Raw genomic sequence first — 26,490 nt, 5'->3', positions numbered from 1 at the left:
CTGCATGCTTTTCCCTGGAAATAAGATGGAAAAAGAAATATTTTCTACACATATCTTTTATTTTCTTTGTTCTTCATGAGTTATTGTAAAATTTAGAAGTACATAGCCACTATATGTGTAGCCAGAATATAGATAGTTTTTTTTTTTTTTTCTTTTTATTCAATTCTATCCTTGAGATAGGTGTCAGCGGACCTAGCCCATCTTGTAAGTTAATGAAGTTATTGCCATTTGGCCTAGTAGTAAATTCAGCTACAGTCACATTCGATACCCCATGTTGTACCACATTTATAGAATTAATAAAGGGTGAAGCTAAATTACATTATTTAACCTGGTTTTATATGGCACTGCAACTAATTTGGAGAAATCCAATAGATCTGTGTGTGTGTATAATATAATACAGGCATGTCAAACTCAGGGTACCCCAAGGGCCACATGAATAACAAGAGTTTGTTGCGAGGGCCGCACACAGCAGCTAATGTCACACACGTATTTTAACAGCAGTCATGAAAACAAGATATGAAGTAGTAATATGTAACCGCAACATATATTTGCAGTGTGCAACAGCAACTAATATATTTAACAAAAATACAGCAATTAAAAACTAAACATTTATTTGCTATCATTTTTTTCAATCTTTTTTAGTGTTTTGTCCTGTGGCTTGACACCTGTTTGTGCTAACAATTGTTGGTACATCAGGCTGAAATGACAAACGCAGTGCCTACTTTGATCAAAAATAAGTGGTGATCAGTCAGCCTTGTTCTCTGAGAAGATTTTGTTAGTTTCATAAAAGAAAATTATCTGTTTACATATACACCCTTCATCTGCCCCCAGTTTCATGTCCCCCCTCCATCTCTGCCCCCAGATTCATGTCCCCTCCGTCTCTGCCCCCAGATTCATGTCCCCTCCGTCTCTGCCCCCAGATTCATGTCCCCTCCGTCTCTGCCCCCAGATTCATGTCCCCTCCGTCTCTGCCCCCAGTTTCATGTCCCCTCCGTCTCTGCCCCCAGTTTCATGTCCCCTCCATCTCTGCCCCCAGATTCATGTCCCCTCCGTCTCTGCCCCCAGATTCATGTCCCCTCCGTCTCTGCCCCCAGTTTCATGTCCCCTCCATCTCTGCCCCAGATTCATGTCCCTACATCTCTGCCCCCAGATTCATGTCTCCACATCTCTGCCCCAGATTCATGCCCCCCCATCTCTGCCCCCAGATTCATGTCCTCTCCATCTCTGCCCCCAGATTCATGTCCCCTCCATCTCTGCCCCCAGATTCATGTCCCTCCATCTTTGCCCCCAGATTCATGTCCTCTCCCTCTCTGCCCCCAGATTCATGTCCTCTCCCTCTCTGCCCCCAATGTCATGCCATTCCTTCCTTCATCTCCCCCCAGTTTCACGTTCCACCTCTATGTGTACAAACATTAAACTTACCTTCTCCGACGACTCCGAGTCCTCGCTCCCCCGCCGCACTCTCTCTCGCGCTAACAGTTGTAGACGCGATGTGACGTCATCACATCACGTCTACACAGCGAGTAGCAGCGTTTAGAGACAAAGTTTGAGACTGTTGTGCGGGCCGCAGATATGCCAGTAAAGGGCCGCATGCGGCCCGCGGGCCGCATGTTTGACATGCCTGATATAATATATAGATATATATGTGTGTGTCATTTCTTTTTCCTTTCTTTCTTTCTTTCTTTCTTTCTTTCTTTCTTTCTTTCTTTCTTTCTTTCTTTCTTTCTTTCTTTCGAGAGGCCACACTCCCTTTTTTCACATATTAGAGTGCTGCCTCTCTTTTTCTTTCTCTGTTATTTGTGCCTGGGGCTTTACCATTGACTTTGAGGACATGCACCCTAGCTTTCCTTGTATTTGGCTGGTGCTGCTCTTTTTTGAGTTGTATAAGATGTACTTCAGGCATCTGTACCAGCAACAAGGCATAGGCTACAAAGGTATTAAAATGTATCTTTATAATGATGCTAGGTTGTCCCATTACACTTGAGCTTTCGAAAATGAACTGGCTTTGTAAAACTTGGGTGTAATTCTTCAATGGATAATGCAAAACCCCTGAAATAAATGCAGAAAATGTGCGTTTTATTCACATCTTACAGGGGTTGTCCACTTTCCACTGACATTTCGTAAGTGCCATTCACTGCATAACAAACTGCTACATTGCTTCCAGTGCTACCTTAGTTGGCTCAGAGATCACCCCCTTAGTACCATGGGTACCAATGTAGACAAGTCAAAGCATCCATAGCTTACCAAAATGACAGCTGTCCTCTTGTGCAGGTAGAGATACAGGTAAGCTAAGGAAGTTCTGTATCAGCACTTGGGAGATAAAGGAAGATATAGATGCCACAGCATGCTTACATTGGTATCTATGGGCACTGGGGATTTCGGTTTGTGGGTCCTGTAATGTAGTGATTACTTCTGCCATTACTTATCTGTGTATAGAAGTTCTAAGATTTATGCAGAAAGTGGGCAAGCCCTTTCACTGCTTTGTTGTAGATCTATTGCAGAAGTATATGCAAAGGCTAAATGATGATCATTGTGTCATTGTCTAAGTACTTCTGCACCTGACTATACATGTCTTGATCAGGGAGCCTGCTATTTGTACACATTTCTAGCTAAATATTGAGAAATATGTTGAAGGAGTCATGAAATATAAATGATGTATTTATCCACGACATAATGATGCATGAATTATTGAGCGTGTGTGGTCCTAATAAAAAGCAGCAAACAATAGGCTGCAAAGGTCATTTTATTGTGTTCATGTCTGAGAGCTTGTGTGATCTGTGAATTGGTGTGCAGTCTACCAAGGCGCTGTCATGTTAGGACTATACTATAAAATCCAATTTGCTGCTCTGCAGCTGATCAGTCTTCTTGCCAGTGTGCAGTATAATTGCCGAGCCTGCATGTTGGCTACTGAAAGCAAGGACCTCTCTTCCCCACCCATCATCTCTCTGGTGTTCACCTAGCTCTGCAGAGCAGCTCAGCCTCCAGATAGCCACGACACTGAGGCTTAGCACTCCCTTGTCATCGATGCTGCAGCAGGACCACAAGAATTAGCAGAGGGTGCTATATCAGCTGAGCAGATGTTACTGTGCTACGTCACATAATCCTACTGATGTAGTCCATCTATGCTTCCTTTTAGAGAGATGTGGATACTTTGCCCAGCCTTCAGCTCCTTTATCTCAGCTTTAACAACATATCAAGGTAAGCTATGGATACATTTGATGTCTTGATGCCTGGCTGCATTGTGGATGCTGTGTAATGCTGTCATTAGGGATGTCCTTGCTCTACTGCACAGTGCGGATACAGCCTACAGACAAGAATAGTGTGGTGCCTTTGGTTTATAAAAGCAGCTGCCACACCTTCCTGTCTTTAGTCGTACTGCATTCATTTACAGAGCATAGAGAATGAGAACTCTTGGATTTGAATCCCTTGCTGTAAAGGGTTAATGAGGCAGCCAAGCCTATGCAGCATGCTTTGTGATGGCTAGGCACTAGAGATTGTAGGCCTCTGGGTATACTAAAAGTTTGCCTGCAGTGAATCTTGTGCACATTGTGTCAGTAATGAAGAACAACTGACTGAACCTTGCAGCTTGCTTATATGAAGTCCATTGTTATGGAGGATGGAATTTTATTAGCAATTACTTCATTGGATTTATTTACATGGGTGCTTACTGTTGGCAGTTGGCCACAATTGAGCCACAGTTTGGCTCAAGGGCCACATGGGGCGTGTGGGCCTCTTGTATGCAACTCCGGATTACTCAAGCTTGTGACAACTAAGGTAAATATCAGCCTGGGATTTCACTGTGAAAGTTTGTGATTCTTTCTGCTCTTTTTGTTTCTAGCGCTGACCTCTACTGTCAAAGATTGGCTACAAGTGACTGTTCTTGGGCATCTATCTGCTAAGTTCCTATTAAAGAGCCATAGAGAAGCCATATGCAGAACCATAGGGAAGATTCTATATTTGTGTTCTAGGGACATTAAGGCTTGTACATCTGAGTGAGCAGGGTTGTTGTTGGTACATTTGTAAGGTCACTGCTGCAGGAGAAGACTTCTATGTCTGACAATATTATGGGTGACTCTGTGTGGTGGGCAAACTTGTGGGGGCAGTACTTTTCTTTACTTGCTGGATGTGAAGTCAGGATTGTCTTGAGCTTCTGGCTAGGGTTAATTTTGAGGGTGGGATTAGGGTGGAACAAACCTCCTGAACAATTTGCTGCAGCATGTTCTCCTGCATAGCTGCTAGACAGCTCACTGTTTTGCTATATTTTATGAATTGAAGTCAGATGATATATGGAAATATAATTTGTATTTTGGCAGCTGACAGTGGAATAGGATAGAAAGTTATGCGTGTGCATGGGCAGGGCATAGAGTTTTCTCCATTCATACCAGCAGCCTCTGATGCAGTTTATGACAATGACCTAATCCTGCAGCATCTCACAACTACCCAGCCACATGCAGATGAAGTACAATAGTTGTATCAGTTGTATCTATTGTATCAGCTTCGCTGTCTTGCTCTATCTAATATTTACATTTTGTTATTCATTTAATTCTGACATATTTTCTTGATATTACTTTTATTAGATTGCTGATTTAAAATTTTTGGGAAAACTGAAATATATATATATATATATATAAAACAGATTATTTAGTGCTAATTCACTATTAAGTTTCAGAGCTTATAGCTATGTGTGCCATACACAAGTTAAGTATGTCACTGCTCACCACCACCTCCGAGTGAGTATCCGACTTGCAACAGGATTCGTTACAATTGTGTCTGTGGTGCTCAACTAATGCAGAGCAACAGTCCATAGATACACATAGAAGAAGAAATATAGTGGCACTCACCAGAAGAGGTTATTGTTGATGTGGCAGCACTTGTATAAACGCGTTTCACGTACTTATACACTTCTTCTAGTCATCAGCATTACGACAACTGTCTCCCTATTTGTACAACTGTATTAATATCCTATGATCCTAGATAAACCACACATAGTTGATTGAAAAAATAAAATTATATTCTGGGTGCAGGTGTGAACACTATCTTCATTTTTGTGATTCAGAGCTCTCTGATTGGAGGTCTGAATCACACCCTCTGCCTGACACTGCCCTTCTAACATTACAGAGTTTAAATAGCACATCAGGCACCAAAACTAACTGCGCTTGTTGCTTGGGAATGGTGGGGGCTAGATAACTAATTCCAACTGTGCTGAATTCATGGTCAGAATTTTATCCACTGTAAGTAACAGAATAAATATTCTAAGCGGAGATCTAGAACTGTGAGCAATTGATATACAACATACACTGGGAAATCTTTTTATTGTACAAACAATAACGTTTGTGTCTCAGTATTGGTCTGAAAGTGGCCAACCCCTTTTTAACATCAGGGGAGTTTTTTTGTATGTATAAAACTGATCAGTTAAGATTGAAATGTGACATGTACTGCCAATAAGGCTTCTTGCTTTATTGATAAAAAAATAAATAAATTGGCCATTTTTGAAGGAGTTATAGTTGGAGTTAAAGCCTAGGAAAGGTAGAGGAGTCAGAGTCTGTGTCAGACGTTAAGCTTGAAGTTAGGATTAGGGGCTTCATGGCATGTTTCTGTCATCCGTTCATCCGTTCAGAAGATCTGTTTAATGGATCTATCTATTTAATATTTAAAATGAATACAAATATGTATCAGTTTAAAAAAACAAAAAACAACAACATCTGTTCGGTTGAACAGAGCTATGAATACTGGTGTGTAGAGATGGGCAAAGTTCACGAAATTTGTTTGGACGAATACTTGGCATATTTAAACCATGCCCCATTCTTCTGAGAATCCACATTAATATTTTCTAGCAGGTCAAAAATGCTAGCACAAACTAGATGTGCCTTATTTGCGCCTGTGTCTTATGTCAACTGCAATAGTAAATCTCAGCCGCTATGTAAACTCTAATGCCAGAACTATTTAGTAAACTGTGGGAATGATCATACAATGCTACTGATGATGCTGGAGCTTACCGCCATTTTGTGGGGGACTCTACTAAATTATGGTGCCATAGCTACCGTATAACACATTTTTTATTTTTTTCTTCTCACTCTTTGGTGATCTGTTCTATAATGTCTGATATTTCCTTTTCACTGTTATGGCCTTCAAGTTGATATATTCTGTGTCCTCTCTTACCGTCTTTTCAAATTGGGAAATAGAAGTAGAAAGAAAGTCACAGGTTGTTGTGTTTTTTTTGTTTGTTTGTTTGTTTTGTTTGTTTTTTTTATACTGTCCAAGCACAGTTTTAGTTACAGGGTCCTGAGGATGCATCACTGGGCCTGAGAAGTGAAACACTAAGGGTCCATCCCTTTGACAAGGAAAAAAAATCTGCTTTAGGAAATGTTTTTTTTTTTCCTCCAGCACAGTGTATGGACCTTGGAAAAATCACTAGCGTTTTTTTGCACACGGTTTTTGCCACTTCCACATGGCTTTCCCACCTCCCATTGACTGTGGTGGTTTTTGCTGGCGGAATCTGCCTGAAGGATGCTTTTTTTTTTTTTTTTTTTTTTTCCGCTAGTGGGAAAAAAAGCTAGCGGAACCCATATAACTCTATAGAGAGGCGTTTTTTTCCACGTGGATTTTTACACAGATTCAGCGCCAAAATCCTCGCCTAAAAACTCTGTGAGGAATTTGGTGTGAAATTCCAGGGCATCTGCACATGTGCTATATAGATAGATGGAGGATGAACCAAAGGAACCCCAGTCTGATGATTGTAAGTGGTATGAAAAGTTGCTTATAGGTTAAGCTCCTCATTAATTGTTAGATTACTTTTCAACAAAGCTGTTGTTTTTTGTTTATAACATGTTATTTCTAAATTTTTTATTTTTTTTTTAGTAATAAAGTTGTGAGTTCATTGTTATTTTTTTCCTGATCTCCAGGTTCTATGTATTTTTTGGTGACATAAACTATGAGGTTATATGTCTTTAATCAGTATTTCATTTTTCCAAACAGAATCAATGACATCCTGTGCCTTGCTGACTCAACATCGCTTTCAGATGTCACACTTGATGGCAACCCTATAGCTCAAGAGTCATGGTACAGGCAAACAATTTTGGGACATATGCTGCAGCTACGACAGCTGGATATGAAGAGAATCACGGTAAGGACAGAAGATGTAAATCTAAAAAGCCAGCACAACTTGGCACATTTTCTGATCGAACTTGAAGAAACCATTGAAATTAAAGTTGACCTGTCACATGTTGTCCTGTGTAAGGGCAGCATATTACAGAGACATGTCCACCCTTCGGTTAGGCCAAACAACATAAATTTTAGGGAAAATCAAAGCATACAGAGCGGTGATAGATTTGATTCCAGTGTATTTATGATGGAAGGCCTCATACACAATGAAAAATGGACATATAGTGGATGTTTTAATTAACGTCCATTGCATGTCTGTTTTCAGAACAATGGGGGCTTGTGTGCAGCAAAGGTAAACAAAGACCGGGGATCCATTCAGAGACTCTCTGCTGGGTCTCTGGCTGAATGGACAGGTGAGTATATAATTGTCATTTTAAATGGGTATTAATTAAGGAAGTGATTAAAACACACAGTCCATTCTCATATTGTAGTTACAGCTGTAGTGTTACTTACTGCCCATTTATTGCCACAGGAAACAGCTTGACAGCCCTGTAACACTCATAATAATACAGACAATTAGCAACATTGTATCCAGGTCCTCTGTTGCTGGGAATTACCTGTAAATCGAATAAGGGGCTGACACGTCCTGTTTTATTGAGATTTCTTTCCAGCAGTATCCTCATTATCAGAACAGGCAGGATTACAATGACAGGTATCATCTTTTATACATAATGCAAGATCCACCATTGACGATAAATTGACATACATTATCTTCTCTCTCTTCCTGCACAATCACTTCTGTAGAGGTCACAGAACATCTCTAGAAAACTCTCTCCTAGCATTCAATAGACTTCCTTACTGAATAGCATACACTTAGTGATACATCCTTTTAGCCAGTAGCAGTGTAATTCGGCATGCCATGGATGTAAAATAATGTAAGTAAGTTCATATTGATTAATTGACTGGACTTTCAATTTTGATTATTTTTTGATTAATTGCCCAACCTTAATAGGTGATATTTTTAAAGTTTTGTACCTATACAGACCTCTTCACCATATAATCTCTGCAAACTTACCAGTTTATCCCTGACAGGTAACACTGGAATGAAAGCCTTACTGAAAAGTTTTGCCACTTGACAGCATTTTGATGGGTAGTAATGCTCATGGCCTCATGAATACCCCAGAACCCTAGCTTGTAATATGTTGCCCTTATATAGCTTGTTGTGGACAATCTGTGTTACTGTAGTCATATACGTTGCTTCCAGCCTAATCCAAGGTGTAATTATATAGATAGAGTATTGCTATTTTCACAAGAGAGTGTGCTGTAGTTATAAGGGCTAGTTAACACGTAAAAACCTTCTGGCTTATTTTGGTCCTGAAAAAAGCTTCCTAATTAGCAAGCGTTTTTTTTTTTTTTTTTTACCTTGAGGTGTTTTTTGGAGCTTTTTCTGGAGCAGTTTTTGGTAAAAACTGCTTCAGAAAAAACGCCAGGCGGTTTTCCCCTCCCCTAAAGTGAATGGACTTTAAAAAAAACAAAAACGTTTTCAGTTGCTGTTTTTTGAAGAAAAAAAAAAAATGCTAGGCATTTTTCGCCTTCCATTCACTTCTATTGCTTTTCTCAGGCGGAATCTGCCTGAAGAAAGGTCATGTTGCTTCTTTTTTCTGCTAGCAGAAAAAACTGCTAGCAGTCTCCATAGACCACCATTTTATGGAGGCAGATTTTGAGGAGAAATCTGCCTCATTGCCCCCATGTGAACTAGCCCTAACAGACATTCTCTGTTTTTTTCCATTCAGAGACATGAGTGTGTTTATAGGGAAAAAATGCTGTGATCGTTGTTACATTTAGAGCTGTGATGTGATTAATTGGTTAGTTAGGCTGTGTGCACACAGTGATTTTCTGTTGCATTTTGCTGTAGTTTTCTTGATTTATTTTTATTTTTTTATACTTCTCTTTTAGCTGTAAACTAATAGCCATGAAATTCAAAACAAACACCTTCATTCCTCCAACACCCACTTTCTAAACTGTTCATTAAGTCCTTGTCTTTTAGGCTTAGGCCCCATGTTACGGAAATGCAACTTTTTTGTTGCAGATTTTGCTGCAGTTTTTTTGAGCTAAAGCTAGGAGTGAATTGAGTGTAAGGGAGAAGTATAAGAAGCTTCTTATATATTTCCCATTCATTTTGTAGCGGATAAACTCCCAGATATGGATGCAGATTTTGGTAACTGTTGCACCTCACTACATTGCTGAATTCCCTGGTTCGTTGGTCACAGTTGCCACTAAATGGCTTTCTTTTTGCTGATCACTCCCTGTTACTAGAGACATTCCATACTTAGTTACTGCAGACTATGGAGTGAAGGGAGGGAGCGCTAGTCTATTCATACAATGAATGGAGAGGGGAGGGTCTGTTGTACACAACCCCTGCCTCAGATACAAATGTAAACTCTGCTGCAGCCATGATGGGGCTAAAAGCAGCAGAAAAATTGATAGGGGGCTGTGATGAGAGACTCCCAGCTAAGTATTTTACAATATTATTTTGTCTTGGTAAGTTATCACCTGGTCAGACTTCTCATACATGGGATGCCATTTGTGTCTGCTAACAAAACCTGTTTAGCTGTAGGAATGTGGATTGTGTGCTACTCCATTAGCATACCTGTGCTAACCTCATTATCCCAGCAGAGGGGCATCCTGGAGTGGTGTACTGAATACACAAGACCCAGACCTGGTGTCTTTAAGCCCAACTTCAAAGGGAATATAGTCTTCTGATAATATTTGCCTAAGTGGACATTCCACAGCCAAAGTTAAAACTCACTAGGGTTGGAAGCAGGGGAAAAGTCCAGACACGGAACTCATTACTCAAAGGGAATCGGGGTGTCATCCTTGGTGTCTACACGATGGGGACATCACCACGAACTCCATCATACCACTCGCCTGACACTGATCATCTGGAGAGGAATTATGACTGTGCTTAGTTATTTCATTTCAAGGATTGAGGGTTGGACTTCTATCCCTAATGACATCACTCAGGGAGGAGACTGGGGGAGATTTAAATTTCCCTCCATGAGGAGACAGAGATAGTTCTGATTCTGGAAGCCATGTGAGCAGATTGAAACTCCTTGCTGACTTAAGTTTGTGCCCTGAGGCCTAGAGGTGAGGACCCAGAGAACCAACTACAGACTTGTTTTGTTATTGTTTCTTTTTTCTATCTTTTATTCCCATTTTATTTTATGTACTGTATTATGCTTTTATCTATATTTGCTTGTCATCCACTGATATGTATTTCTGTATATGTTAGTGGCTAGTACAGACCCACTCTGGTTAATAAATATATAAAATTTATAAAGCTTGTTTCGTATTATCCTATAAGACCCAGGTACACTCGCGGAGCGTGAGTGGAAAGTAAGAAAGAAGGGTGATTGCCAGGTGTGCCAAGCGGGTTGGCAAGGCAATATCCCTCACAGGGGCCATGTATGATGGCTTATAAAGTCAGAGAATAGTATGCTCACCAAAATCTTGCAAATATCTTAACTTTTCATGAAAACACAGATTCCCTTTAAAGACTTAGATACCATTCATCATGGCACATATTTTAAATGGACAACAATGAGCAGTATGAAAGTAGCCTGACAATAAGGAATTCTTTCTGAGCTGCTTATAAAACTATTGTCCTTTAGGTGCTGAGGATATTATTTTATATGAGGTAATATACCTGCATGGACTTTGAATATTACTATTGGCCTCCACCAGCTCATCCTGTGCATGAAGACACCCTATTAGTTTATACTTCATAAAGTTGCTTTCCTGTTAAAGGAGTTTTTCAGTCCTTAAATATTAATGACCTGCTCAGAGCCTTAGCATCTCGCTGTCTGAAGCCAGGAATACTCTTCCAACTATAAGAAATGTCTGGTTTTCTAACAGTATTGTTTTGCCTGGGACTTGCTGCTTGCATGCGGAATACGATGTTTGTGACCTGTGGGGGAGTAAGCTCAGCGGTAGCAGCAGTGGACCCAGACAGTCAGAGACAGACACAAAAATCTTGTACAAACAGGTTTTACCCTGTGTGTTTATTTTTTCAAAACTGGCAGAAACAAAAAGAGGCCTTAATTTCAGGCAAAACAACAACACAAAACCTGCTCGGCTGAGCTACTAACTAAACACTTGAATGCTAACTATACGTATGGCTTGCTCCAGCCACACGGAAAACAAAACCAAACAAAACAGAGGCTGTGTTCACACAGGTCTCACCAGTAGACACGCTTTTAGAGACAGGACCCGACACCTCCTCTCTCCCCCAGGAACTGCACAGGACTGAGGTCTTGACATGGTTTGCGTGTGCTCCTTCTGCTGTAGGAAAGAAGTGGTTAAAAATCACAGGTGAGGTTTTTGCTACAGCCCTGTACTGACCTCACTCACCACACATAAGAGAGGAGTCTGGGGGAGATATAGCGTCCTTCCAGGACTTTGCCTGTCACTTTCTCACAGACCACACTGTGTATTTTGTTTTATGTCCTATGTGTACAGTATAACTCATGAATTCATTCAAGAGTGAATAAGGTTTTAGTTTCCATTGATATACAAATAAAGTTGCTAAGCTATTCTTAGGATGCCTCAACTCTTTCATTTAAGTGCAGATCTGATACCCCTGTCAAAAATCGGTTCTAAGCTGCAGTAGTACTTTAGTGAGTTCCCACTCCGTTTCAGAGGCTAGTGACGTCATATACATCTGTCACATAGCTAATACCACACACATCGCCTAGACAAGGTATGGGGCTGTGGTAGGTAAGCAGTAGAGAGGCTGCAGCTCTGAACTGAACACTCCACACTCTTCAAATGGCTGATCAGTATGGGGCGTCTGATATCAGACCCCACCAATCTGATATTGATGACTTGTTCTTAGACTATGAATATTGTCACATATAATTATGTTTTAAGTTGACATCCACCTCCATTTGATCTTCACTTCCTGCTGTGTGTGTTTTACTGAATGGGTTATGCCATGAAGAATATTTATGTAGATAAGAGGATAAATTTCTGATCAGTGGGGGACTGACTGCTGAGACCTACACCGATCCTGAGAATAGGGCTGTGTATTCAGACTGAGTTCAGCCTACAGTTCAGTGTGCGCCTGTCTCTTGCTGGACTGGATGCATTCCTGCTTACATTCACGTCAATGAAATGCTGTACTTTGGCTATGTCTGGTACACACTGAAGTGAATGGGAGCGCAGCTGCATCCTGTCCATCAAGGGGTACACCTACATTCAGCCAGCAGCTCCAGTCAGGTAAAACACCCCAGTTCTCAAGATTGGTGGGGTTCTCAGCAGCCAGACCCCCACCAATCAGCTATTTATCCCTTGTCGAAATATCCTTTATGGCATAACCCCTTTAAAGGGGTTGTCGCACGTCGCATACTCACCAGTCTTCGTTGTTGTAAAATCTTCTGTCTTCCGGCTTTGTTGCGTCATTGGTGGGCGGGGTCACATATGCAAAGCCAAGCGGAAAGATGCCGCTGGCCCTGCTTGCACGCTCATAGACCAGTCTAGCCTTCACAATGCAAATACAGACCCGACATCTGCCTCTCTCTATTACAGCGGGTGTCGGGTCTGTATTCGCATTGTGAAGGCTAGACTGGTCTCACCATCTATGAGCGTGCATGCAGGGCCAGTGGCATCTCGCCGCTTGGCTTTGCATATGTGAATACAGACCCGGCATCCGCTGTAATAGAGAGGCGGATGCCGGGGGGTGTAGACGCCGGCACAGATGCACAGACGCCAGCAACATCGCTATGCTTCTGCCCTGCATGAAGCCAGCAGCGGCAGGAGCGATGCTGTTATTCCGCTCCTCCAACCCCCCCCTCGGAATAGCAGCATCGCTCCTGCAGCTGCTGGCTTCATGCAGGGCAGAAACATAGCGATGTCGCTGGCATCTGTGCTGGCGTCTAACCCTTCCCGGCATCCGCCTCTCTATTACAGCGGATGCCGGGTCTGTATTGGCGGCCCCTTCCCCCCAAAGGGTAAACTACCCCCCTCCATCCTCGCTCCCGTGCACTTAGCCCCTCCTCCCTCCCCCCTGAGAGCAGCAGATACATCACTTGACTTATGAGCAGATAAGTCAAGGGATGTGTCCCAAAAAAATGAATAAAGTAAGATAGTGGACAAAATAGCAGTTTTGCTGAAGCAGTGTATTTAGGAAAAGTCTTACATTCACATTAACAAGCAGTATAGATAGGATCCTTGTGATGGGACAACCCCTTTAATAAATTGCTGCTTAACATTTATCATTCTGACAGCCGACCTACATTTGTTACTTTTTTAGTGTGCTGCTGTGCCGAGTGCATTGGGTCTCCTCTAGAAGCAATGCTTTGGTAGCATCTAGTGTAACACAAGCCAGAGTACTGGAAGATTAGATTCTTGGTTTTATATTGACATTAGTTTTAGATTGACATTAGGTCTGCTGGATGAAGTTGTTTGGTCACTTTTTATAATAATTCATGACAAGCCACTAGATGGCAGAGTTGAGCTGTAGTTCTGGCCATGGCGTGAGCACCCCATACACTGTATTTATTCATTGGCTAAAGGAGAAAATTCAGATTGGTGAACGTCTGTTATAACTGGCTGACTTACCATGAGCAAAAAATCCTTATATAATGACCACTAATCTACAGTAAATGCAACTAAACAATGATATGTGGCTGATATAGTGTTAATTCTCTGATGACAACAGACTTCTCTAACACATTTGTATGTACAGCTAAAATGACAGCCATGGACTAGGGGACCACAACAGTGTTCTGTAGTGTTGAGCAAGTAGTATTGGATTTTAAAGGTGACTGCCAGGTTTCCGTCCCCTGTCCAGTTTCGCTGGGACTGAAGATGGAAACCCGACAGAACGCATACACCAGACACCGAGCACAAGTGTGAACACCCTCTGAGATGTTATTTATCCTACAGTAAGATATTATACTGCTTACTTCAGGGGGCACAGGTTGGGTCCGTCCAGGAAGGCAGCAGGCACTAAACCTGACCAGTGAGACCACTGCTGAGCGGCACAGCAAACTGTAGTACGGTAGTGGCTTTGCTTACTGTAATTTGGGCTGCGTCAGGTCAGGTCACGTTGCCAGGGTGACCTGACTGACGAAGTGACGGAGGGGCACAGTTGACTATATTGGGACAGGCCATGGAGACGGTGCGCTTCACTTTACCTATTGGATGGCACCGCTCCTGATGTCTGTGCGACCTGTGCTGCTTCCAGTGTCCGCCTGTGTCCTCCTGCCACATCACTTGTATGTGATGTAAGGAGGATACAGGAGGCACCACTCCTTATGTCTGTGCCACCTGCGTTGCTTCCGGTATCAGTCTGTCTCCTCCTGCCACATCGCTTGTACCGTGTTTCCCCGAAAATAAGACAGTGTCTTATATTAAATTGTCACTCTAAATATAGGACATGTCTTATTTTCGAGGGGTGCCTTATTACAACAGGCAGTCATGCCGGCACTTCCGTAGTGGAGCGTCAGCATGACTGCCGGTTGTAGGTGGGGAGGGGGGTAAGGTATCATACTTACCTTTCCCTTCTTCCTAGCAGCGCTGGTGCTGCTGCTCGTCCTGGAAGTGGTGAGCGGGGCTTAGCTAGGCTTTGGGGGGCGGAGCTTATCGAGGCTTTGGGGGCGGGGCTTAGCGGAGCTTTGCACGCTCCACTTCACTGACACAGCAGCCATGCTCCGTGTGCACAGGAAAGCCGGCTGCTGCCTCTTTTGTATGGCAGCTGCTGTCTCTGCCTCTGGGATGAGCTGGGAGAGCTCATCCTACAACAGCAGAGGCAGCAGCCGGTTTTGCTGTGCACACGGAGCACAGAGCATGGCTGCTGTGTCAGTGAAGTGGAGCTCGCTAAGCCCCGCCCACGAAAGCTCTGCTAAGCCCCGCCCTGAAACCGCCGCTAAGCCCCGCCCCCGAAACCTCTGCTAAGCCCCGCCCCCCGAAATCCCACACATCACTGCCGGGCATGCCTTTTTTTCAGGGGATGCCTTATATTAGGCAATTCAACAGAAACCCCCGCATGCCTTACTTTCAGGGGGTGTCATACTTTCGGGGAAACACGGTATGTGATGAAAGGAGGATACAGGAGGCACCACTCCTTATGTCTGCGTGGCCTGATCTGCCTCCTGTATCCTCCTTACATCGCATACATGCGATGTGACAGGCGAACATCGGAGGCAGAGCAGATCGCACAGACATCGGAAGCGGTGCCTCCTGTATCCTCCTTACATCGCATACAAGCGAAGAGACAGGAGGACACAAATGGACACCGGAGACAGATCAGGTCGCACATACATCGGGAGCGGTACCCTCCAATAGGTAAAGTGAAGTGCGCTCCATGGCCTGGCCCGAGCTCCCCAGGAGCTTCATTATAAATGCACGCCTGCCGTCGTTGTCGGCGGGGCTGGACAGAAGTGCTTGGCGGGCCGCATGTGGCCCGGGGTCCGCAGTTTGAGGACCCCTGCTTTAACCCATAGCTGAGGTTTCAAGATCAATATTAGTAAATCTGGAGTACTGCTCACATAAAAAATATTTTCCTAAAGAAAACCAGTCACCAAGTGCAAAATGCTAAATTACATATTTCATTTGCCTGCTGCTGTGCTCTTGCTTGCTGCTGTGAACCTATTTAGCTTTTCAAAAGCAGTTAAAAAAATATGGTCCCCTGGAAGGTGGGCGCTAATCTTTTATTTTGTCTGCGGTTGTGTCTCTGTCTAATGTATTAAAATAAAAAGTTGGTATCCCTTGACCGTGCTTCTGTGGCTCCTTTCATTAAATGAATAGTCCTAGTCCTGTCCTATCTGATGCAGCCCGAACTGTTGGCTTGCACACGGGACTGTAAAAATCACAGTTGTGTGTATGGGCCCATAGAAATGAATGGGTAGTATGTATCTGTGAGGTACACGGATGGCACACTGACCCACACCATGGTCATCTGCACAGGGGCTTACATAGTGTTCATTCAAATTAGTTTTCTGCATAATATAGGACAGGACAGGTCCACTGGAGCAAGAAATGCTTTTGGTATTCTTTTTCAGTCTGGACAAGAAATTAGGACTGTATATTTGCTATAATAAATTAACATTTACATTTGTTTTTCTTTAACCCTGAACAATCAGTGCTTACTTTTTTCTTTATTTGGGTCAACTACCTACCACATGGGAAGTAAGTATATGTCAAGAGTGGTGGACAAGGAAACATGGGGAGAAGTGTTAGTCCTGACTCCTATACTGTCCCCTAGTGAAGCGCAGAGATTGTCTTATACACAGTCCAGTCACATTAATGTAACCACCTGTCAAAATCCAGAATAACCACCTTTGCAGAGCGGACCGCTGCGAGACATGCAGGAAGAGAGGGGATGTTGTGATGATGTTCACTGGGATGTTGAGCCATGTCAACTCCAGTGCCGTGGCCAGCTGCGCTAGGTTACGCATTTGAGCATCCAACAACCCGATCAAGGTGGTCCCACAGATTCTCGATTGTGTAAAAGTCCGGGAAATTTGCTGGCCAAGGGAGTACAGTAAACTCCTCCTGGTGCTCCTCGAACCACACACATACACTGTGAGCTTTATGACACGTCGCATTGTCCTGCTGGTAGATGCCATCATCCAGAGGAAAAACTATTCGCATGTAGGGGTGAACATGGTCCGCAAGGATAGATGCATACTTGTGTTGATCCATCGTGCCTTCCACAATGATGAGTGCACCCAGATGGCGGCTGACACGTGCCTTCTGCGGTTGGTTATTTAACGTTGACGTCAAAAGTAGGCAGTGGTCACAGGACTGTGTATTTATCTCTTGCATAGGGTCTATAGAATTCCACAGAGACTGTTCTGCATGCATATCTGTTCTGATGCCGAATGTCCCTGCTGTATTATGGAACCCGCACATCTCCTGCATATGATGTGGGAGTGTCAGGAGTTAACCGATTACTGTCCTTGCTTGACCAGGTATATTCTATTGCCTTCTGCGCTCACTGTTAGTTTGCCTTCTAGGTCATTTGGGGCAGGGTGTGGACCTGGAAAGCCCGGAATTTATAGGGTTGTCTAGGGTATTGTACCAGACCAGAAAATTGATTGCTTACCATTGGTTGGACCAGAGCCCCCCTCCTCTGGTGGAATTGATATCTAGAGTTGATAATACTATTAGGCTGGAGAGGGGAGTATATACACAAAGAAAGACCCAAACTAAATTTGAAAAATGGTGTTGGATACACCTGGTCTTCCCTCCCAGTCTCTGATTCCCTGAGTACTATTATTTGCTATCAATCGAAGGATGTTTGGGAGATTTAGTGGGCGGTCCTAATGGGCTTTCCCCCTTTATATGTCGGATTGTGTCTCTATATTTCCTTTGAATTGTTGTTGTGTTGCTGTTGTTTTGTTTGTTTGAATTTATGTACAGAAAAATGTAAGAAAAATTATCTGATTTAAAAAATAAATTAATAAATAAATATGTCAAGAGTATATGACATGATCTAACCAAGTGGACCAAACTATCAGCTGTTTTTAGAGTTTATAAAGCCTAATTTGCATATTGTGTGCTAAAACTATCAGAAATTATTGCTCAGGAATGGTGGGGCCAAGATGAAAAACGTTAAAAGTGCGTTAGCAAAAACTTATTAAAGAATATAAATAGGTGGGGTTTGTGGAGGTGGTAGAAAGTCCTCTTTATTGTCTGTGTGCCAGTTCCCTTTGTTTTAATAGCAACAATAACCCAGCTTACACTATGATGATCCATATGTGAACCGTATTCTTTATCAAGAAAATCTGTTTTGACAGATCCCACAATAGATTTTATGCTTAGAATGAATTAGGGAAAAAAAGGTCACGGATTGTATGTTCCGTAATGGCCACGTCAAACACAATTATCCGTTTCATCCTGTAACCAAAATCTAAGACTGAATTCCAGCACCTCATAAATGGTTTTCTCACAATTTTAACTGTAGTCCTGCATTGTTGAAATTGTCCCCAGTGATGTAATGGGAAGGTTTTGGAGAGATCTCACAGCATACCCTTGTTAAAGTGTTTGCTGTATATAGGCAGGAATACAGGTAATTGTTCTTTGGCTGTTACCCATGCCTGTGGTACCAAAGTGTTGATCACAATATTTTTTTCCCTTAACTATAAAAATGGCATTAATACTTGTCAACTATATAATTTACCGAGAATTTTACTTCTGGCATAAAATAACTCTCTTGTCTTGATGGTATTCCCATCTTATAAAGTGCTAGTATGTCACTAGGATATACCATTGCTTTATGATAAGTGGCTGCCTGATCTTTAGCACCTCCTTAATGATGGGGTTGCAGTGATGGTTTGTATAATTCGCTGGAATTCAATGTTTTACCTTATGTGGCACTTGAGCCCAATAACTGACTGCTGGAAAAGACCTACAAATACCTGGAGCTGCTAAACCCCGCTCTGCTGTGAGTCAGGGAACACTTAAAACTGCTGTTTCAGTACAAGTATCTACCAATGCACAGAGTGAGACAATCTGCAACATCTGCATGACCTTTGTGTGTTCTCTCCAGTAGGTTTCCTCCAGATGCTGCTGTTTTCCGAAAAAAAAACAAAAAAAAAAAACCCAATAATGAAATGTTAATTTGACATTGAGACTATACAGTGCTGTTGAGTTGTTGGAGCTGTATAAATTGATTAAGTAATCATATTAAAGGGGTTATCTGGTTTATTAAAATATAGTTTATATAATACATAGAAGTGCCTCTACAACCCCCTTCCATTCTCCTATTTCAGCACATTGGGACTGAGCTCAGAGAGGCTCTAGCTCTACCCCTTCACCTATCACTGTAGGTGCACTCATAAACCAACATGTTCCTCCTCCCTATTGCTGTGCCTCGAAGAAGAAAACCGTGTAGAGGCATTGCTGCGGGATGGTGGAGTGGGTCGCAGTGCAGTGTAACAGGGAAGTACTTGATCTGCCATAGCTGGAATAGGGAAGAGTAAGAGGCTTTGTGTATACACTGCCTCTTTGATGTTGGTACGTGCAACTGCAGCAATAGGTGTACTAGGTGGTAGGTGTACTCTGCGTAACTGAGCTCTGGCCCAATTTTCTGGAATAGATGGGGAGGGGGGCTCTAAGGTTAAGGTCCCACGTAGTGAAGCACAGCATAAAAAGAAAAAAAAATGCGGAGGGAATGCATCACATCTTTTTTTTTTTTACACAAAGTCCATAGAGTTTTTCCCTGAGGAAATTCTACCTCTTTTATACACATATGGAGGACACCAGCGTTTCTTCAGGCATAATTGACATGCTGCGATTTTCGAAAACGTAGCTTTTCCGCTGCGGATTTTTTTCTACATTAGGTGGCTGAGATTAGATTCACTTTCTTGGTAATGTAAAATGCAGCATTTTTGCAACGTGGGCCTCGGCTTTAGAGACACTTGGTGTCCAAAATTTCAAGTGATTCTGTGACGTTTCATTTCCAGGGTTAGTGCTCGCATGGAGCTTGCAAATGAAAAGTCACAGATATAGTCACGTGAACTGAATGTAAATCAGGTAAACCAAATTTTAACATGATGTATATTGGTAAGTTTTTTTGTTTGTTTGGTTTTTTTGGTTTTTTATACAGAGGAATCCTATTATATGAACTATACTAATAACCTATATTTAGTAAACGGGATAATGCTAATTAAATAATTGTCAACTACTTTTTCAAACTGAGCCCTTGTAATGTTAATGCAAATTCATAATTTTCATCTTATTTCCATATGAATACAACAGGGCCAGGTAACCAATGTACATGTCACTGCCTGAGAAGAGAAAGTGCAGCTCAGTGCTGGAAAACCCCATATGAATACTTTTACATTCTCAAATTGATGCAGCACTCCCTTAAAAAAAATAGTTTAAATGTTGGCACAGCAAGGGCACTTGCTCCAGCTTGAATTGGCACATAACTTAATTGACAGCCAGTTCCTATACTTCATATATGATGCTGCCTCTTCCTATCCTGCACATGCACCTGGAATTTCTGGTCTGGGGTGTGCACAGTACATTTTCTGATTCTGTCTAGTTACCTGGGACTGTACTTTGTATGCACTTTCTGAGTAATGCCAGGAGCATGCATGAGATATAAAGAAGCAGCATCATGGCAACTGTGTAGAAAGAGGTTGCCAGTGAAGCAGTGAAGTCTATGTTGTTCCCTAACACACCCATATTGCTATCCATTGTGTTTTTATAAAAAAAAAAAAATGTATCCCAAGTATGTTTTAATTCACTTGTTGTGGACTCTCCAACAGTATCTGTTGGTAGTTTGTTCTGAGCATTTACAACTGTTTTTAGTATAATATTTCCTCAGCTTCTAGTTCCCTCCCATACTGTGTGTAGTACAGTTAGTGATGTCTTTATAAAGTTGAGGGATCCACACTCTGCATCACCCAGATGCTTTATTAATATGATGCTCATTTTGAAAACTTCGGAGCCCATTAAAGGGATTGTCCAGAATTTATCCAGAAACCATGCCGCCCCTATCCATAAGTTATGTGTAGTTTGTTGTACCATGTTTTCTAATGCTGTACAACTTCTATAATAAGGCCTGGTGTATAGAAGCCTGTGTCAGAGTGAAGTGTAATAAAAGTATTAAGCGTACTTCTCTTAATAATTTTAGTGCATCTCAGATAGTTTGTGCACCAGAAATCAAAAGTTAGGAGCTGACCTAGATTTCGGCCATTATTTGCAGTAGTAAGTTGGGATACAAAACCATTTTTCAGAGAAATGTGATGTAAAAGCAGCTAAATTTCCTATATCTTGTGTGATTCATTTCCCTTGTTTTTCAGTTTATTTACATCAGTCAGCAGGTATAAATACATTGATAAATTTCTCCTATATAGCTGTGGGAGAAAATTTCTGCTGCTGCTGCCACCACTAGATGGAGCTCAGAGCATAGGAATTAATACTGCTAGCATTGAACCTCAGGGAAGCTGTAAAGGGAAAAAAAGATTGCACTTACAGGTAATTAGATTTCTCTTGAGCGGCACCAACAGGAGGAATTCCAGTGACAGGAAATAACAGGAAGCCTTGGTTTTAACAGGTCCCTCCTCCAATTCTACAACAGTAGTAACCGAGGACCCGAAAAACTCCAACTTTAACACACAATCAAAAAATGTGAACATACACACTGAAAAGCATATTAACCTCCGCAACAGCGTGCGGGTTTTCCTCCCTTATAATTGTTAAAAGGAAATGCAGATAATTTACACTTTTTCCCCCACACCTCCACAAAGTCCCTGACAGGAAGAATTACAGAGAAACATCACTATGGTGGTGCCACAGCAGATAGTACTGCACAGCCAAAAGACAAGTCTTTGTTAGATATGGCATCGAATTTATAATATTGATAGGGGTAGATGAGTTTGCTGGCAACTCTATTCTATATAAGCTGATGCTCCTCTAGCACAAGAGGCAGCGACTGCTCGAGTGGACTATGCCTTTAGACCAGAGGAAATAGCTAGAGATAGCTAGTTTATTCCACTGTACAGTAGTAACTTTGTAACTGCCGCCTCTTTGTTTTTTTTTCCTGATACGGGACCAGGAGCTGATCAGAGCTTCTGAACTCTTCTGAGTGGTTAAGGTAGGACTGGACACTTCTTAGCACATCAAGATTTTGGAACCCCTCTTTCTTGCTGGATAATGTGTTCTGGGAAAAGGAAGGACAACTTCTTGGACACAACGGAACTTTGAGACAACCTGGCCAGAAATGACAATATGATCTTGCAGAATTGTCAGAAATGGGGCTTTTCAAGAAGGCCTGCATTTTCCCCAACACATCTCACTGTAGTCATGAGTAGAGATGAGCGAACACTGTTCGGATCAGCCGATCCGAACAGCACGCACTCATAGAAATGAATGGAAACACCTGTGACGCCGGCCACTGCCAAAGTCAGCGTCACAGATGCTTCCATTCATTTCTATGGGTGCATGCTGTTCGGATCGGCTGATCCGAACAGTGTTCGCTCATCTCTAGTCATGAGCTGTCACGGTTAGATATATGATGGTAATATCAGAGAGAGGTTCAAACGGACTAGGACCGCCGACAATGCAAGATTTAAGTAGAAGTAGAGGAGGGACCTTTTTATAGTCATGGCTTCCTGTTGTCTCTGGGGTTGTGGAAATCCTCCTGCCGGTGTCATTGTGGAGGTGTGGGAGAATACACTCACCGGCCACTTTATTAGGTACACCAAGCTAGTAACGGGTTGGACCCCCTTTTGCCCTCAGAACTGCCTCAATTCTTCGTGGCATAGATTCAACAAGGTGCTGGAAGCATTCCTCAGAGATTTTGGTCCATATTGACATGATGGCATCACACAGTTGCCGCAGATTTGTCGGCTGCACATCCATGATGCGAATCTCCCGTTCCACCACATCCCAAAGATGCTCTATTGGATTGAGATCTGGTGACTGTAGAGGCCATTGGAGTACAGTGAACTCATTGTCATGTTCAAGAAACCAGTCTGAGATGATTCCAGCTTTATGACATGGCGCATTATCCTGCTGAAAGTAGCCATCAGATGTTGGGTACATTGTGGTCATAAAGGGATGGACATGGTCAGCAACAATACTCAGGTAGGCTTTGGCGTTGCAACGATGCTCAATTGGTACCAAGGGGCCCAAAGAGTGCCAAGAAAATATTCCCCACACCATGACACCACCACCACCAGCCTGAACCGTTGATACAAGGAAGGATGGATCTATGCTTTCATGTTGTTGACGCCAAATTCTGACCCTACCATCCGAATGTCGCAGCAGAAATCGAGACTCATCAGACCAGGCAACGTTTTTCCAATCTTCAATTGTCCAATTTCGATGAGCTTGTGCAAATTGTAGCCTCAGTTTCCTGTTCTTAGCTGAAAGGAGTGGCACCCGGTGTGGTCTTCTGCTGCTGTAGCCCATCTGCCTCAAAGTTCGACGTACTGTGCGTTCAGAGATGCTCTTCTGGCTACCTTGGTTGTAAACGGGTGGCTATTTGAGTCACTGTTGCCTTTCTATCAGCTCGAACCAGTCTGGCCATTCTCCTCTGACCTCTGGCATCAACAACGCATTTCCGCCCACAGAACTGCCGCTCACTGGATGTTTTTTTCTTTTTCGGACCATTCTCTGTAAACCCTAGAGATGGTTGTGCGTGAAAATCCCAGTAGATCAGCAGTTTCTGAAATACTCAGACCAGCCCTTCTGGCACCAACAACCATGCCACGTTCAAAGGCACTCAAATCACCTTTCTTCCCCATACTGATGCTCGGTTTGAACTGCAGGAGATTGTCTTGACCATGTCTACATGCCTAAATGCACTGAGTTGCCGCCATGTGATTGGCTGATTAGAAATTAAGTGTTAACGAGCAGTTGGACAGGTGTACCTAATAAAGTGGCCGGTGAGTGTATATTCATATACTGTGCTCCACCTAGTGGCAGCTTTATTAAAATGCAGTAAATCTGGAAGTGTGTGAATTTTAAATAGACCACCAAATTGTTGTAGCTCTCCCTGATAAAGATCTATCTATCTATCTATCTATCTATCTATCTATCTATCTATCTATCTATCTATCTATCTTTATCCTAAGATAAAAATGAAAATAAATCACATAAGATCAGACTATACGGTCTTTTTGCTGCTGAGTTTCTATGTTTCTAAGTTTCAGTTGTTTTTTCCTATTGTAATTTTCCATTGTAAGAATAAACGGAGTACAAAAAGAACAGACTCAACATACAGCAACATCACAAATACTAAGGTCACGGACATCCACATACAGATGATGTAGGAATAACATTTACACATCCTGGACATCATATTGTAAACTTATAGCATGTTGAGCCTCGTAAAATATAAGCAAGTATTCCGAACAAGTATAACCACAGTCGTCTTGCTTAAGCAATGTGTGACTGCAGATATTTGTCATCTGCCATTTTAACTTTCATCTTGGGAGGGGATGGAAACTGGAACTAAAACAACACTCATGCACATGCAAACCTATAACAGGGAGAAAGGGATAGGACATAAAATGAGCACAGCAACAACTTAAATCCATTTGATACACTGAAACACTAGAGTTTTATTAATGTGTTTAAGACTTAGAAGACTCTCTTCATCTGTTACATTGTGGTGCTATTAGAAATCAAAATACTTTTCATCTTTTTAGGAAGAAGAAAGACGTACTGCATCTGTACTGGCAAGAAAAGAGGAAGAGAGGAAGCGTGAAAGCCATAAGCAGGCCTTATTAAAGGTAATATCTGTCAGGCAAGGATTTCAAGGCAAATTGAACATTTCACTCATCAGGTTACAACAGTCTCAGCTCATCCGTAAACTGTAACAGGATAAACTTGTCTACAGTTGCACCACCGTTCTCTCTACTGTTGGCATCTTGCCCTTCTGTGCGGGATAGTGACAAACCTATAGAGCCTAAGAAAAACTGGTGCAAAGAAAAAAGGAGCAGTTGTCTGTGAAAGCCAACCAGATTTCAGTTGTCGGATCTTAATTGCAATGTGCTATGGACTCTATCATCCTTTGTGTCTTTTACAGAAATTTCCTAGATTAAACTTTTCATTCTATGTTAATTGGTTATCTGATAGCTTGCCCAGAGTCTTCAGGTGCAAATAACAAAATATTTAGGGGCACTTCTTATGAACCAATCATGTCTCTGCTGTGTAATTTTTACAAAATGCATTTGTAAAATTACAGATGTCTTGCAGTTTGCTATGGACTTCACCACTCGTTTAAGTTGCATGTTTTCTTTTATTTTGTGTAAGGCACAGTTATGATTACATTGAAAATGTAACCACAATTATATGAGGCATGTTATTGAACGGAGATAGACAACCAACCAAAAATAAGCAACCTAAAGTACCGTATTTTTCGGACTATAAGACGCACCTAGGTTTTAGAGGAGGAAAATAGGGAAAAAAAATTTTGAAGCACAAAATGGTACAATATTTAATATATGGGAGTTGTAGTCTTGCAACAGCTGCAAGGCCACATTGACAGGTGACCCTGCAGCTGTACGGGGACGCATAGAGTGGTTTTTTTTTTTTTTTTTTTACGGGGCCAGATGTACTTTTTAGTTTACCATTTTGGGGAATATCTATTGCTTAGATCACCTTGTATTGAAAAAAAAACCCGGCGGTTTATGATATATGATTTTCTACTGTTATATATATTCTAGGGAAAGGAGGTGATTTAGAACTTTTATTTCATATTTTTATTATATATTTTTAAAGCTTTTTTTTTTTTTTTTTTTTTTTTTTTTTACTATTTTGTTCCCCTCCGGGGGCTTGAATGTGCGGTCACTTGATTGCAAGTCCCATAGACGGCAATACAACTGTATTGCCGTCTATGGGACATTCTGTGTATTAGTATTACGGCTGGTCATAGACCCAGCCGCAATACTAATATATAGCAGTGACAGGCCTGGGAGCCTCATTAGGCTCCCGGCTGTCACCCGAACAGATCGGCTCCTGCGATATCGCCACGTAGGAGCCGGCCTGCAACTTCACAGGTACGGGACCGGCCCCGGGGGAGAAGGGGCCGCCGATACTGACTACAGACCCGGCATCCGCTGTACTAGAGAGGCGGATGCCGGCGAGGGATAGACGCCAGCACAGGTGCCGGGGCCTGAGACATCGCTGCGCTCCTCTGCCCTGCATGAAGCCAGCGGCGGGGGGACGGAGGAGCGGAATAGCATCACTCCTCCTGCTGCTGGCTTCATGCAGGGCAGAGGAGCGCAGCGATGTCTCAGGCCCCGGCACCTGCATCTATCCCTTGCCGGCATCCATCTCTCTAGTACAGCGGGTGCCAGGCGCCACATTCAGACTATAAGACGCACCCTTCTTTTTCCCCCAAATTTGGTGGAAAAAAAGTGCGTCTTATAGTCTGAAAAATACGGTATATGCATAAATGCATGGGTTCCTTTAAACTATACCCAGCCCTAAAGAAATCTGTGTCCTCACCATACACATAAAATATCCACATGAAAAACAATCGTGAGTATGACACTTAGTATAAAAGGAATATACTACACATCCAGTCTAGGTCAATAAACTTGACAAAATTTTATTTATTACATCATACACATATATAAAAGATGGACATTAGAAGGGAAATCTACAAATACAAACTGACTGGGTAAAAGTGAAGTGCAATAGATGGTATGTGGTCCCTTTAAGTATTTACATACAATGGAATGCACATGGATTAAGCTAATGCCAGAAAGGACCTCAGCATTGGAGTCCTTTATACACCATATGTGGGCATTATATACACATAGCAATAGTATCAATAGCCGCTGAGGTATATATCATGAGTGGCCACTAAGTTATACACATTGCCACAACAGCTCAAAGAAAATGCTAGAAGTTTAAAGT

At 42.3% G+C, this 26,490-nt stretch overlaps 1 protein-coding gene across 1 annotated transcript in view; it reads left to right on the top strand.

Moving 5' to 3' along the window:
• Positions 1 to 26,490, top strand: part of LOC142203106 (leucine-rich repeat-containing protein 49-like) — a 115,544-nt gene that overhangs the window by 35,822 nt on the left and 53,232 nt on the right. The window contains exons 9-11 of the mRNA XM_075273599.1: positions 3,137 to 3,198; positions 6,976 to 7,123; positions 24,273 to 24,356. Coding sequence (XP_075129700.1) covers positions 3,137 to 3,198; positions 6,976 to 7,123; positions 24,273 to 24,356 — 294 coding nt within the window. The remainder of the gene's footprint in view (positions 1 to 3,136; positions 3,199 to 6,975; positions 7,124 to 24,272; positions 24,357 to 26,490) is intronic.

This window comes from Leptodactylus fuscus, chromosome 5 (assembly GCF_031893055.1).
Source record: "Leptodactylus fuscus isolate aLepFus1 chromosome 5, aLepFus1.hap2, whole genome shotgun sequence".
NCBI classification, from domain to species: domain Eukaryota; kingdom Metazoa; phylum Chordata; class Amphibia; order Anura; family Leptodactylidae; genus Leptodactylus; species Leptodactylus fuscus.
Note: the sequence above shows the minus strand (reverse complement) of the source record. Positions and strands in the feature narration are given on the sequence as shown.